General features: G+C 38.5%; 1 protein-coding gene across 1 annotated transcript in view; it reads right to left on the bottom strand.

Moving 5' to 3' along the window:
• Window positions 1-3,429: 3,429 nt before the first annotated feature.
• Window positions 3,430-14,755, bottom strand: part of cyp2ae1 (cytochrome P450, family 2, subfamily AE, polypeptide 1) — a 28,723-nt gene continuing 17,397 nt past the window's right edge. The window contains exons 8-11 of the mRNA XM_068216957.2: window positions 12,862-13,000; window positions 12,553-12,740; window positions 10,279-10,420; window positions 3,430-7,636 (exon numbers count right to left, since the gene is read on the bottom strand). Coding sequence (XP_068073058.2) covers window positions 7,461-7,636; window positions 10,279-10,420; window positions 12,553-12,740; window positions 12,862-13,000 — 645 coding nt within the window. The 3' untranslated portion in view covers window positions 3,430-7,460. The remainder of the gene's footprint in view (window positions 7,637-10,278; window positions 10,421-12,552; window positions 12,741-12,861; window positions 13,001-14,755) is intronic.

Genomic DNA, 14,755 nt, shown 5'->3' with positions numbered 1-14,755 from the left:
ATAATAATTTTCTTTAAAAAAAAACATGAAAAAAATAACCCCAAACTTTTGACCAGTATATTATTTTACTTACCCAATTGGCAGATTATTTTGCTTTTTTTTAAAGGAAAACTCACTATTTCTGAAAACAAGACACTATTTTATGCTTCCCAATATAAAAAATGCTTCTTGATATGAGAATTTCTGAATATTTGGACTAAAAACAAGACCAAAACTTTAAGTAAGAAACACATTTTCTACAGTGTAATATCCGGCTGCTCATGTCATCTTAGCATCATGCCATGATAATACAAAGATCATTTATTTATTCATTCATTACATTAAATTAATTAAGTGTAAAATGAGAGAACAAAATGTCACAGACGTCTCTTTGATATAAAGTGCCTGCAGCTGATTTGATCTAGTATTGATATCCATCTGTAGATGCTTTTTTTCTCATCAGAAATTAGGTTTCTGGGATACTGGTTTCGCTGTATTGATGACTACTAGTGTGCTGCACTAATTCTAGAAACAAATGATACTCAGAATAAAAAAAACCCTAATAATTCTCTGGGATATTCTAAAGGAGATTATTGAACCATGAAATCACACCAGCGTACACAAAAATCCTCCAGTCTAAAAGAGTTTCAGTGTGTTCTCCCAAAAGAGCCTGAAATATTTGACCCAAAAATTCATTCATCCAATTCCCATGATCAAAATCTCCACTCCTTCATCAATGAGGCCATAACTGAATAGATTTTTGAATCACAGTGTCAAGTCAAGTTCCCCAAAACACTTCAGCAGTGAGCAGCGTGGGGAGATATTTAATTATTTATGAGGGGTCGCCACAGTGTCAACTATTCTGGTATATGTTTTATGAAGCGGATGTCCTTTCAGCCGCAACCCAAGACTAGGAAACACCCATACACTCTCACATTCACATAAACTCATACACTACGGCCAATTTATATCATCCAATTCCCCTACAGGGTCTCTGCAGATATCATAATGTCAAATTTAAGACCTTTTACGACCTTTTTAAGACCATTAAGTATTCAATTTAAGACCTATATCGCAATATCAAAAACACGCGAGAGAAAATGTAAAAGCACAAAATTAGGGGTAAAATAAAGTTATTTAAATTGAACAGTACTGAAGTCAGGTTAAATGCACCATTGAACTACAGAAAAACAAACATCTTAATGCAGATTTATACTTAAACCTGGCACCGCATCGCACAACTCACCAAACGGATTAAGGCCTTTATACTTGACACATTCACCATTGAGATATTTTTTTTTAAATGACAGGGTCCAAAAAAACAAAGTAAAATCAGACAAATAAAAAGATAATCATTATCACTGAAGATGTTTTTGGGGGCCTCTTTTTTGTAGTTTTAACAAACTTATCCCTCAGGTTTTTTCCCATGGCTGTTGCAATTTCTAGCCAATAATTATTGGTCATTCTGGCAAGCAGAAATGTAACTGTGATAGAAAATAGGTAAAAACTTGATTAAGTATTACAGCCTACTGTACTATTCACTCTTCAAATAAATGCCACTATCAATCCCATTTTATCACTAAAATAAAGTGAACTAGTGTCTGCTGTACAGTGTTTTGTAAAGTACAGTAAAGTACTTCAATTACTCTGTTGTGGTAATACTATAGTTGCTATGGTAACACAACAAGTGTATTAAAAACAAACTACCCAGTGCTTTAGTTTTTTTTAAATATGAGGTATATTTTTTCTACAATTCACCAAACTTTACTGTAGTAAAACTACACTATTTCATTTTATCAGTTCACTATTCTTAATACTACAGTATGCTGAAGCATCTCTGGAGAGCAAAAGCACGAAAGGAGTCCGACGGAGCGAGAGCAGATCATTCGCACGTGAGCAGCCAGTGTTTTGAGAGCTCGCAAGAAGTATTACAGCGCTCATGACTTATAAAACTGCGCCTGCGACATTTGTCAGTGAAATAACGGCATACTCTGCCAGCCGAAATCATGTCTCGCGCACTCAAAGCGAATTTCCGCAAACACAGCGATGATGTCACATTCGCCGCGCGCACTGAGTTTAATATCAGAAAGCTGATTGGCTATTGCAAGCTGACCTTTTTGTAGTTGTAATACCGCAAATTACAATTGGACTAGTGAAATAAAGAACTACAACACCCCAAAAACCTAGCAACAACAACAAAAAGAATTTAAATGAGCATTAGATGTAGCGTTACATGGACATCGCAAAAATAAGACCTGTGCAAAAATATTAAAGACCTAGAACAGCGAATTTAAAACTTTTTAAAGCCATAAATTTCGATTTTTTTTAATTTAAGACTTTTTAACATTTTTTAAGACCCCGCGGGGACCCTGCCCTATAGCGCATGTGTTTGGACAATTGTGTTTAGAAATGTGTTGAAAAATCTTCTCTCCATTAAACATCACTTGGGGAATATTTGACAATGGATTCAATTTCACAGGGCTGCTAATAATTTTGACATATATACAGTATACAGTGATATAAATACATTTGTAGGGGCAAAATCAGTTTTTGTATACCCTGACCAAGATTTACTTAACTGTTAATGTATAAATGTCATATTTCTGCCAGGTAACTTTGTCAAAACCAACAAACACTTATAAAACTGTTGCAGTAATGTGGGCTATTAGCTCTGCATACATCTGAGCTGACCAACAAACACTTGGCCATAAAAATTCATCTCCGGCAGCAGGACGAGGTCAAGAGTATAATCTCATTTCTGGATGTTAATGGCTTTCTCAGATACAGACTCGCACTCACAGACCTGAATTACAATTAGCTGTGTGTGTGTGTGTGTGTGTGTGTGTGTGTTTTATAAAGCTTAAACATATAAAAGGGTGGCACGGTGGTTCAGTGGTTAGCACGGTCGCCTCACAGCAAAAAGGTTGCTGAGTTCCTGCTGGGTCAGTTGGCATTTCAGTATGGAGTTTGCATGTTCTCCCGTGTTGGTGTGGGTTTCCTCCTGGTGCTCTGGTGTCCCCCACAGTCCAAACACATGTGCTATAGGGGAATTGAATAAAGTAAATTGGCCGTAGTGTATGAGTGTGTGTGTGAGAATGAGTGTGTATTGGTGTTTCCAAGTACTGGGTTGCAGCTGTAAGGGCATCCGCTGCATAAAACATAGGCTGGATAAATTGGCGGTTCATTCTGCTGTGGTGACCCCTCATAAATAAAGGGACTAAGCCGGAGAAAAATGAATGAATGTATTATTGATCAAATAAATACAGCCTCAGAGATGTCTTTCATTTATATATGAGCAATATCACACTCGTAGCAGTGCTATATGACTGTATATCAGCACTGGTGGGAGGTTATGCAGCCATAGTGCACTGCTACGAGTGTGATATTGCATTTATACAACAGTTCAACCGCACAATCTTGTATATAAATAAGAAAATCAAACATGGAGAGTCTAAAACTCTTTTTTTAATTAGGAACTACTTTCTTCCGCCATTCAGTCACGTCTGCAGCTGAGGTTAAAACAGCAGGAGACGTTACTAATTCACCAACAACACTTAGAGCTAGTGTTTGAATGACTCTTTGTCTAAAGTGATGACAAAGCAGCAGATTTTGTTCACTTTAACATTATAAGGCAGAACATGACATGAAATGCCATCCATCTACAGAGATATCTTCTTACAGTGATACACTCTACATTATTTCTCTGTTGCAATTGGGATTTCACAATAATTAACCCCGAAATTAAAAACGAATCCACTAACATTACCAGACTGCTGTTGTGGTTGCGATAAGGAAAAACGCTAAACACAGACTTTGCTTATTTTAATCAGCCAAGACAACACACATTCCTGATATGCGAGCAAATCATATTAAATACAGCACTACAACATACTAAAAGAGAGATCATCTAACCTGCCAACATGTCTCTGAAAACCTGAGAGACCGGGAGGATTGGGTGTTCGGGGGTGAATAACACTGCTGAGAACAGGGATGGGGTGCAGGCAGCGGCTTTTGAGCGGCTGCTTCAATCGGGTACTGTAACAAAGTTTGCAAGCCAGGGGTGTTTACAGACCATACCAAAGAGCGGGGTGGGTAAAATTACGGGAGTTTTTTAGGAAGAAATAAAAACGGGAGGGTTGCGGGAGACTGGTCTGATATACGGGATACTCCCATGAAAATCAGAAGTGTTGGCAGGTATTTCTTACCAGTTTAATAATGATTTGATCTGCTGTAGTTAGAAATCAGACTGTTATAATTTTCTAAGTATAAGGGCTTATTATCAATAACTGTAAAAAAATATGGATGACGCGACAGCCCCTTTTCCCATTGAACGCCTTGAGGGCAAAACGCCTGCTTGACGGGCACAAACTGTCGCAAAAGACTGCTGAAATTGGAGCCTTGACATGCGCAGAAGCACTGTCTGATGGAGCCAGAGGAGGAGCCACGAAAATGAGCCGAGCTTCCAACCAAACGCTTTATGTAAAATCAACCACGCCCCCCGAACTTCTCAGCATGCGTTTGCTGTCATATCAACACAAATGGATGTAATAACGTTAACAAATATGAGGGTTTTATATATTCAATCTCGCCAGCTCCGGACCGCAGCGCATAACCTACTCGCGGCGTCGCGGGCTGAATCCGGCTCGCATGCGGCAGCGCCGGCTCGCTCGGCCGCCGCATCTGGCTTGATTGACTCGGGCTGGAATCGGGCAGTGAGTCCAAGCATCCGGAGTAGGTCCAGCAGAGGTAGTCAGTCTGAGCTCTGAGGGGTAAGTCTCCGGCAGGCGAGATTCTAGCCGGAACTGGCCCGAGTGTATTTTGCTATCTGGGTGGTTAGGCGTGTATCAGCAAACTAATAAAGCCCGAAAAAAGCCCTGACCTTAGCGAATAAACAGTGTTCCACCAGATCATGTATGTCAGAAACTGTAGTTTACTGCTGAACTCATTTTGTCATGGTAAAATAACACAGAAATCGAATAATAACACTTCAGTCTCCTGCCGAAGCTCAGACGCGCTGCTTTGAGAAACTGTCAATCACAGCTGTCAATCACGATGACACGCCCAGCATTAAATTACTGCTAAAACAAACTGTTTACAAAAATGAAGATCTGCACCTATTTCAGCACAATAACCAGTGCCTTAATCGACCAGAACCATCTTTCGGGACATTTTATTGCAAGTGTAATACATTTTTTTATTTGGGCTCAAGTCTCCTTCATTAACATAGAGGAGGCGGGCTTTATGACTTGTACTGCAGCCAGCCCCCAGGGGGCGATCTAATGGCCGAGACCTTCACTCAAACGCAGGCTTGCGGCACACTTGCTTATTAAGCGGTTCTGGCGCCATCTTCAGGACAGAAAGCGTCAACCATCTTTGGTCTACACTATGGCTGCCGGCAAGCTCTCTCAAAAATTGTAAATATTTTAAAATAGGCACTATTCTTGCAAATAAACTGCATAGTTGCAATCTAAACAACTACATTATTGACTAAAAAAGCCTCAGAAGTATATTTTGTTGTGTAACAGCAGTAATATTTGTCAACCTGTAGTGTCTCTGCTTGTTGCTGGCTGTATATGGGCGGAGTAATACACAAAGGGTAAAGAGGCTGTATGAGTGCTGATATTACTTAAATATATCAAGGCTATCAGCAAATCAGATTCGAGAACCAGACAGAACTGTTGTATAAATATATAAACATCTCTCTATACATCTCTCTTTCAAAGACATCTACCATATATACATGTGGTAACTACAATAGAGTTGTAGTACGAAAAGCATAACTTAAGCATTTTTGTTCATGTTAACTAAACATATAACAATGGGTTAATTATCCTATTAGTTAACACATCAATTTCTATGAACAAATGCTAGTAACACAATAATGTTGGTACAAAACTGTAGAGTAAATTTTACAATAATCTTTCTAATTCCATTAACAAATGCTTTGTTATTGATAAATCATGTTAGTAAAGAGTTAACAAACAAGAATAACATGCCAGTCTTGGAGTGTTAAAGGGGACCGTGCAATTCTGGTGACTGTCACTTTAAATTCAAATGAGATTTTGCTCGTTTTAAAAGAGGGCGGAGCTACAAGTGCTTGTGCATCAGCATAGTGGCAGATTTAAAAACAAGACTAAAGGCTGATTTATACTTCTGCGTTAAACGGCGGCGTATGCTACGGCGTTGATGCATAGCCCTTTGCCGTGGCCATCGGTGACGTGCTGACGTGCACCTCTCAAAAAATGTAACTATACGTCGCAACGACACATAGCGTAAGCTCTGTGATTTGTTCGGCTTGGTAGCGATGACGAGTCTGGGCGGGACCGAGAGCCGCGTGAATGGTGCGAGCCTGATGGAGCGATTGTTAGGGCCAGACGGAATCTGCGGACGTTTTTTGCTATTTCTGCGGAGAATTTTGGTAAAAATCTGCGGATTTCTGCAGAATTATTTTGGGAGTATCCAGCGAAGTATCATAACTTACACTTTAATATATTAAATAAAAGTAATAAATTACTGAATAAAAACTGAATAAATTCCCATTTACACATTTACTCAAGTAAATAAACAGAATTTATAATGGGCTAAAAAACTGCAGAAATCTGCGGAACTCTGCAGAAATCTGCAAAAAATCTGCGGAATTCTGCGGAAAATCTGCACGCGCAGATTCCGTGTGGGCCTAGCGATTGTTTACAAGTGTGGAGTCCCGCCAAGGAGCTCCGGATGGAAAGTTTTGTTTTGTGTTTACCTCATAGTTAAAGTTGTTGCACGTCCGCCGGTTCCTGCCTCAAAATGAGCGAGTTTGAGCCACTTGTACATCCCGGAAGTGTTCAGAAAAAGCAAAACAACAGCGAAGAAACTCGACACAGAGGAACATTTACACCTCACTGCCAACTAGCGTTTCGGAAGTGTTAATGCAGACCGACAGAGACAGCGCGCAGAAGTATAAATGCACAGCTACGCGCGTTGCATGCGCCGTGGGTTACGCCGGTCACTTGACTCAAAATGATAAACCAGGCTTAACGCCCTATATGCTAATGAGGGAGAGATCATCACTAGTGGGCGGGGCTTTCCCCCTTTGATGACACGTAGAAAAGGAGAATGTCAATCAAAGTGTTTCTGGAGACGTTTTTTATCAAGAGCGATTACAAAATTAAAAATTATTACATTTTACCATTAGAAGCTGGTTATATTCACACACTGTTGTCACACAACTGTTTAATCCTCTTTTAAAAGTGTTTTAGCACAAACTCCAAACATGGAACATATTATTCATGTTTGCTAATGCATCGTTTACGAGTAGCATATGGTATTATTTTGGTTCCAACTATATGAATGTTTTTTTTCCAGCCTTCTTCATAATATCTTGCTTTGTGTTTAACAGAAGAAAGAAACTCATAAAAGTTCAGAATCACCTGAGTGTGAAGAAATGATGAGGAAAAGTTGATATGTTGGTGTACTGTTCCTTTAAGAAATCTGACAGTCTATCGAGGCACTGCACGGATCTGGAAGGGTTGAGGAGCAGAAGAGACGCTCGTGGTTCCTTTTAGACTCAACTTTTGTCCCTCGACAGGCAGGAAAGTGAAATGCTGCATCAGAGAGATGAAGAAGAGGAAGAGCTCCATACGGGCCAGCTGCTCACCTGGACACATCCGCTTACCTGCAAAACAACAGCTGACTCAGTAAATCTGCTCCCAACTGCTTCATAATAGCATACTTCATGAGAAATAAGACACGTGTGAAATTACAGTGTTAAGCCTAATTTAGTACACCCTTCACAGATCTCTCTTTTAAATTCATACTGTAAAATATATTTGTCAATTAACAGTTTCCTCATTTTATAATTCTCAAGTGTTTTCTGTTTATTAATGGTTGTGAATTGCATTATGGGGTGTTGACCTCTGCTTTGTTGACTTTTGATGCTGAAAATTCAACTCTACAGTTTAACAAAGTGACGTCTATTGACATTTTACTAGCTTGAAATAAAACATTTATTAATTTTCTTGTCGGCTTAGTTCCTTTAATAATCTGGGGTCACCACAGCGGAATGAACCGCCAACTTATCCAGGTCGTTTTTTACGCAGCGGATGCCCTTCCAGCCGCAACCCATCTCTGGGAAACATCCACAAATACTCACACACACATACAGACTATTTAGCCAACCCAATTCACCTGTACCGCATGTCTATGGACTGTGGGGGAAACCGGAGCACCCGGAGGAAACCCAGGCAAACGCAGGGAGAACATGCAAACTCCACACAGAAACGCCAACTGAGCCGAGGCTCAAACCAGCGATCCAGCACTACCTACTGTGCCGCCAAATAATAAATTGTATAAAAAATAATATATAGAGAAATAAGTGTGTAAAATAACAGTAAATGTAGTGTAAGTGTTTTGGATAAATCTGATAATTTTACAATAGATATTAATAAAGGCATAATTCATCCCTCTCTGCAGGTCAAGAGTTTGGGTGTCATTTTGGATAGCACACTCTCGTTCGAAGGTCACATTAATAATTTTACACATACTGCATATTTCCACCTGCGCAACATCACTCGTCTCCGCCCTTCTCTCACAACCAATAACACAGCAATTCTCATCCATGCATTAGTTACTTCACGTCTTGACTACAGCAATGTACAGTTGAAGTCAGAATTATTAGCCCCCCTGAATTATAAGCCACTCTGTTTATTTTTCCCCAAATTTCTGTTTAATGGAGAGCAGATTTTTTTTCAAAACATTTCTAAACATAATACTTTTGAGAACTAATTTCTAACAACTAATTTATTTTATCTTTGCCATGATGACAGTAAATGATATTTGACTAGATATTTTAACAGATTCAGAAAATTTTCACAGCATGTCTGATAATGTTTTTTCTTTTGGAGAAAGTCTTATTTGTTTTATTTCGGCTAGAATAAAAGCAAAATAAATAAATAAATAAATAAATTAAAAAAAAAAAAAAAATTAAGTTTTAATTTTTAAAAAAAACTTTTTAGGGTCTTAAGTGGTATTATTAGCCCCTTAAAGCTATTTTTTCTGATACTCTACAGCAGTGGTTCTTAAACTTCAAAAAAAAATTGTCTCTTCAAGTACCACCAAAATTACCAGTATTGAAATAAAGTAGCGTAGTTAGCCAAATTAAGCAGCTACAGCACTGCACAGTTCGAAAACGAGGCATGTTCATATTTATACAATTTGACAACTTAACCACGTGACTCGCGGAAAGTTAAGATATTTTCGGTAACACTTTACAATAAGGTTCATTAGTTAATGCATTTACTAACATGAACTAATCATGAACAACACATGTACAGCAGTTATTAACCATAACTGAACATTTACTAATGCATTATTAACATCCAAGTCCTTGCTTGTTAACATTAGCTAATGCACCATGAGTTAACATGAACTAATAATGAACTACTGTATTTTCATTAACTAACGTTAACTAACATAAACAAATACAGTGGTAAATGTGTTGTCCATTGTTTGTTCATGTTAGTAAATGCATTAATTAACTTTAACTAATGAACCTTATTGTAAAGTGTGACCATGTTTTCAACTGGGTATGCCTGAAATACGCAAGCGCGTCGTGCTGCAGTTCCTACTTATTTTGCTAGCCTATGGGTTAAATTTTGATGCTCAAGTGACCGAGATGTAACAAGAGAATACGGTCATTTTTCAAAATAAAAGATTTTTCAAAATAAATGATCGTTCAGACTCAGATAATAAATCAAACAGAAATAATTAAGAATTTTTTGTGTGGCCCGGTACTATTTAATCTATAGACCGGTACCGGTCTGTGGCCGGAGGGTTGGGGACCACTGCTCTACCGCGTATCTGCTCTGCAAGCACCATGCACCTCTTTCTCTAGTTCTGCATCATTTGGATTGATTTTTATCAGCTGATGACGCGATGCACTAAAGTAAACATTCTAAGCACATCGAGTTGATCGTAGGTTTTAGAGAACAGCCAATGCTGATCACATAGGTGTTATCGTATGCATCCAATGATTAAAATTGTATTCATTTATTTTTTTCATTACTCAGTGATTCCTCCGCGTACCACTAGAAGTAAGCCCGCGTAAAATAACTTGCCTAATTACCCTAAACTGCCTAGTAACCCTAATTAACCTAGTTAAGCCTTTAAATGTCACTTTAAGCTGTATAGAAGTGCCTTGAAAAATATGTTATTTACTGTCATCATGGCAAAGAAAAAATAAATGCATTTCTAATGATAAAAAAAATCTGACAAATTTCCCAAGAAATAAGACACAAAAGCTGTAAAGATCTGACTTACCTATTGAAAAAGGGATGAAATTTTCTTTCTTCAAAAACTTGCCATTTTGGTCCAGAAAGTGAGCCGGGTTAAAATCGTATGGAGTGCTGTACTCCTTCTTGTCCAGTAGGATTGGTTTCAGCATCGGCAAAACAATCACACCCTGTAATAACCAAACAGATTGTGAAATATTAGATTTATTGATTTTCTTCATTAAAACACGCTCTTTTCTTTCCTTACTTCGAAGTAAAAATGGCTTCTTGAACATAAACAAGTGAAGGGCGGGGCTTTATTTTGTCTATTGGGATTTGATTGGATTTTTTTGGTGGATCTCATGTTATTGACAGGTTGATTCCGCCCTCATGCCTTTAAACACCAATCAGAAAAGAGATGCTGATGAGGACACAAGAATTAAAAGGGTGGAATATTCTATAAAAATGATCAATTTTGATTTTGTGGTGTGCCCTTTAAGGCAATCGATTTGTTTGCTAATTTTAGAGTCTCCTACAAATTGTAAGGGACTGACTTAAAATATACAGAAGGAACTGAAACTGTATTATTTGACTGGCCACTGGGGGCTGGCTACATACGGGAGCAAATCCTCATAGAGTTCAATGTTAAAGTGCCCAATTTATAGCAAAAAAAAAAGGTGTTCATACCTTGGTAGAAAAAATGTCTTTGGTTTGTATAGCTAATATTACCTTTCATGCTAACTGTGAGGGGGTGAATGTTTGCATAACTCATCAGTTTAGTTTTTATTAGTTTGAAAATTTTTTTATTTAATTTGTTTTCTAATTCTAGAGTCTCCTTTAATACGTTTACATCAAGCGGTAACCTCCTGTTCTCTCTCGAAATACAGAAGTGACTAAAACTGCAGTTTATCAACTGACCACAAGGGTCTGGCTCCAAAAAGGGAACAAATCCTCACAGACTTCCTTGTTAAAATGTCCAACTTAATAGCAGAAAGAAATTGTGTTTATAGCTGTGTATTAAAAATGTATTTGGGTTATATATCTAATATCACCCTTTATGACAACTGTGAGCGGTTGAATGTTTTTATAACTCATCTGTTTAATTTATATTAGTTTGATAAGTTGCTGGTTCATTCCACTTTGGCGACCTCTGATTAATAAAGGGACTAAGTCGAAAAAAATGAATGAGAAAAAATATATTTAATTTGCTTTCAAATTTTAAAGTATCCAACAATACGTTTACATCAAGTGTTACCCTGCTGTACTCCCTTAAAATACTGAAGTGACTGAAACTGCAGTTCATTGACTGCCCACTGGGGGCTGGCTGCAAAAGGGAACAAATTCTCATAGACTTCCATGATGAAATGCACACATTTATAGCCATAAAAAAGGTGCTTATAGCTTAGTACAAAAAAATATTTGCTTTAAGCTAATGTTATTCTTCATGACAACTGTGTCATGAAGTTGTCATGTTTTTTAAAACTCATCCAATTAATTTTTATTAAAAATTAAAATATATATATATTTAACTTGCTTTCTAATTTTAGAGTCTCCTGCAATATGTTTACATCAAGCAGTGACCTCCTGTTCTGCCTTAAAATACTGAAGTGACTGAAACTGCAGTTCATCGACATATTGTCGACATATCGACATATATAAATATACAACTGTGAGGGGATGAATTTTTTCATCAAAATTCAGAAAAAATGAAAGACGTTGATTGACAGGTATCGGCTGTTTGCTGTCACAATTACCATCTGATTCTTGGCCATTGTACTTCGCATAAATATCATATATATATATGGTTTATAAATGTGGCTTTTTAAAGTCTATTGCTTTTTGGCATTATTTGTTACAATTAAGAAATAATGTGGCATGCTGTGCACTGCTCACAGACCAGTCTGGCCTCCATTTTTCCCAAAGAAAAACCATAAAAGGGACTGCAGTTGAAACTTAGCTATGTAGCTTCTTCTAGGGTGGATCTTTGATTGTCCGTTGTCCTTGTCAAATTAAGAATAAAAATTCAAAAATGCAAAATGCTCCGCCCAAGCCCCGTCTCTTTGCCCATTTTCGGATGGTTGGCCCCGCCTACTTGTAGCTTCATTTGTGCTCACCCATCTTGAAGTAGGTGACTCGCACATGCACTTTCGGACACAAGCACTCAACAGAGTGATGTCACTGTGAGGGGCGGGGTTAGATGTAGACGTTAAACCCAATAGTGTAGGAGTACACGTGCAGCCAGATTTACTTTAGAAAATGTATTTAATTACAGAAACTAGTTACTTATTGCAGTCTTTGCTACACAACACTGGGATGCAATCACCTTTGGGATGAGCTGTCCTCCCACTGTCGTGTCCTTGTTGGCCACTCTGGGAGGCGTAAAGGTAACAATGTTGGCAAACCTCTGAATTTCATGGATCACGGCATAGGTGTACGGCAGATTTGTCCGGTCATCCATCAGTGGTTGGCGGGTCTGTCCAATCACCTGATCGATCTCTGACTGGACCTTCTCTGAGAAAACGAAGACACAGAAGATATTCATTTCAGATTTAATCATATAGCGCTTTTCGCAATAACAATTGTTCTAAAGGGTGCGAGTATTTGTGTATTTCTTAAGTGTTCAATATCCCACCTTGAACATCAGGATATTTGACCATGAAAGCTAAAGCCCATCTCAGGGTGTTGGAAGTGGTTTCTGTTCCTGCTCCAAACAGATCCACCACACAGAACATCAGGTTCTCCTCCGTGAACTCGGCATCACTGTCTTTACACTGAGAATGAAGGACACGGAAAACACTGCACATACTGCATAATGTCCATATTGATCATACATGTTTATATTTATGCATACATGTTCATATTTAACTTTATATATATATATATATATATATATATATATATATATATATATTAGTGCTGTCAAAATTAGTGCGTTAACACATTTGATTAATGTGAAATGTTTAACGCATTAAAAAAACTAACGCAATTAACGTAGTTGCAGTTTTTTTCCTGTTGTGGCTGACGTGTGTTTAACGTGCAAAGAAATATGGATTAGACCAAGGAAGCACTTTTAGTATAAAACAACGTTTGCTCCAGGGTCTCATCTCATTTCGTATGTTTCCTTTTTAATCTTTCGACTTTTGTTGTAATGGAATTTGATACCACATACCGAATGGAAAGAAAAACCTCCGCATTTCGTGACTTGGTGGTCCTTTAAGGTAATCAAAAATCGCTGTTTACATTGTAGCCCCTCAATAAGAGTATTATGTTAATCATATTAAAATCAGAGTATTGGTGTCCGTGTAAATATGTACTCAGTGAAACTCAGATGATGTCGCAGGCTGTCAAAAACAGCGCATTCTGTCGTGTTCCCCACTTAAACACAACTTTTGTAAAGCATCTGCTTCACGTTGCTGTGTCAGAATCCTTGTGAAATACAGCCATACTTAAGAACGCTTAGTTTAAGCAAATTCGATGAACGCAATCATGCGTGTTGAATCTGAAGGGAGTTGCTCTGGCTGTGCTGTCCTGCGCGCATTGTGTGTGTGTGTCTTTGTGTGTGCGCACGTTTACTGACAACAAGAACAAATGCCTAAACATCAACGATTTAGCCGTCTGTATCCCTCAAAGTGGTTTAAATGTTTAGAGATGGTGTGACCAAAGTCTAGGGGTGTCAAAATTAATTGTTTCTTCGGTGCACCTCGATGCAGACGCGGACAATTTGGTATCAGTTCAGTAACAATCATAAACGGTTATTATGTACTGACGTCATTTATCTCCTATGTGCTCTGTCGCGAGGGAGGTGAGCGCGAGTATTTACAACACTCAGCCAACTCAGGGCCGGCCCGTGGCATAGGCACTATAGGCAAATGCTAAGGGCGCTGTATATCCAGGGGGGCACCAGAAATGAGCGGTTCAGTTGGTTTTGTTTTCGATATTCCTGACACACATTCAGTTATAGACGGCAATAACTCAAAAACCTCTTACCCTAAAAAGATCTAAAGTGTGTTTCCTACAAAAAGACAAAACTGCTCCGTTTAAGCCCTCGCAATATGTGTTTAGCCGGCAGAGCTCGCGCTGAGAGGAGCTCTGAGTAAGGGACCGTCGGAAAAGTGCTTTTTTTTTTGTTTTTCTGCTCCGCTCAGCGCAAGCTCTCCCTGTTGCGAGGGCTTAAGTGTGTGTGTGTGTGTGTGTGTTTGTTTGTTTGGTGCTGTCTATGTTTGTGTATGTGTTTGAATGAGAGACAGTGTGCTGCTGTGTATCTGTGTGTTTATACAGACAGCTTGTTATAGCCTCCCCCCTAAAATATAACACTGCATATAGAAAGCATCGTCAATGCACCGTGATGCACCGAGATATCGAATTGAACCGAATCAAAGGCATGATAATCGTAACCGAACCGAACCGTGAGACCAGTATAGGTTCACACCTCTACCAAAGTCCCTGTAAGAATTAGTCTTTGGTGCGACACAACTCATACCTGTGGGTGCCTTTGATGTACCGCTTGATGCTTCTTACATCCTTGT

This window comes from Danio rerio, chromosome 23, assembly GCF_049306965.1.
Source record: "Danio rerio strain Tuebingen ecotype United States chromosome 23, GRCz12tu, whole genome shotgun sequence".
Classification (NCBI taxonomy): Eukaryota; Metazoa; Chordata; class Actinopteri; order Cypriniformes; family Danionidae; genus Danio; species Danio rerio.
Note: the sequence above shows the minus strand (reverse complement) of the source record. Positions and strands in the feature narration are given on the sequence as shown.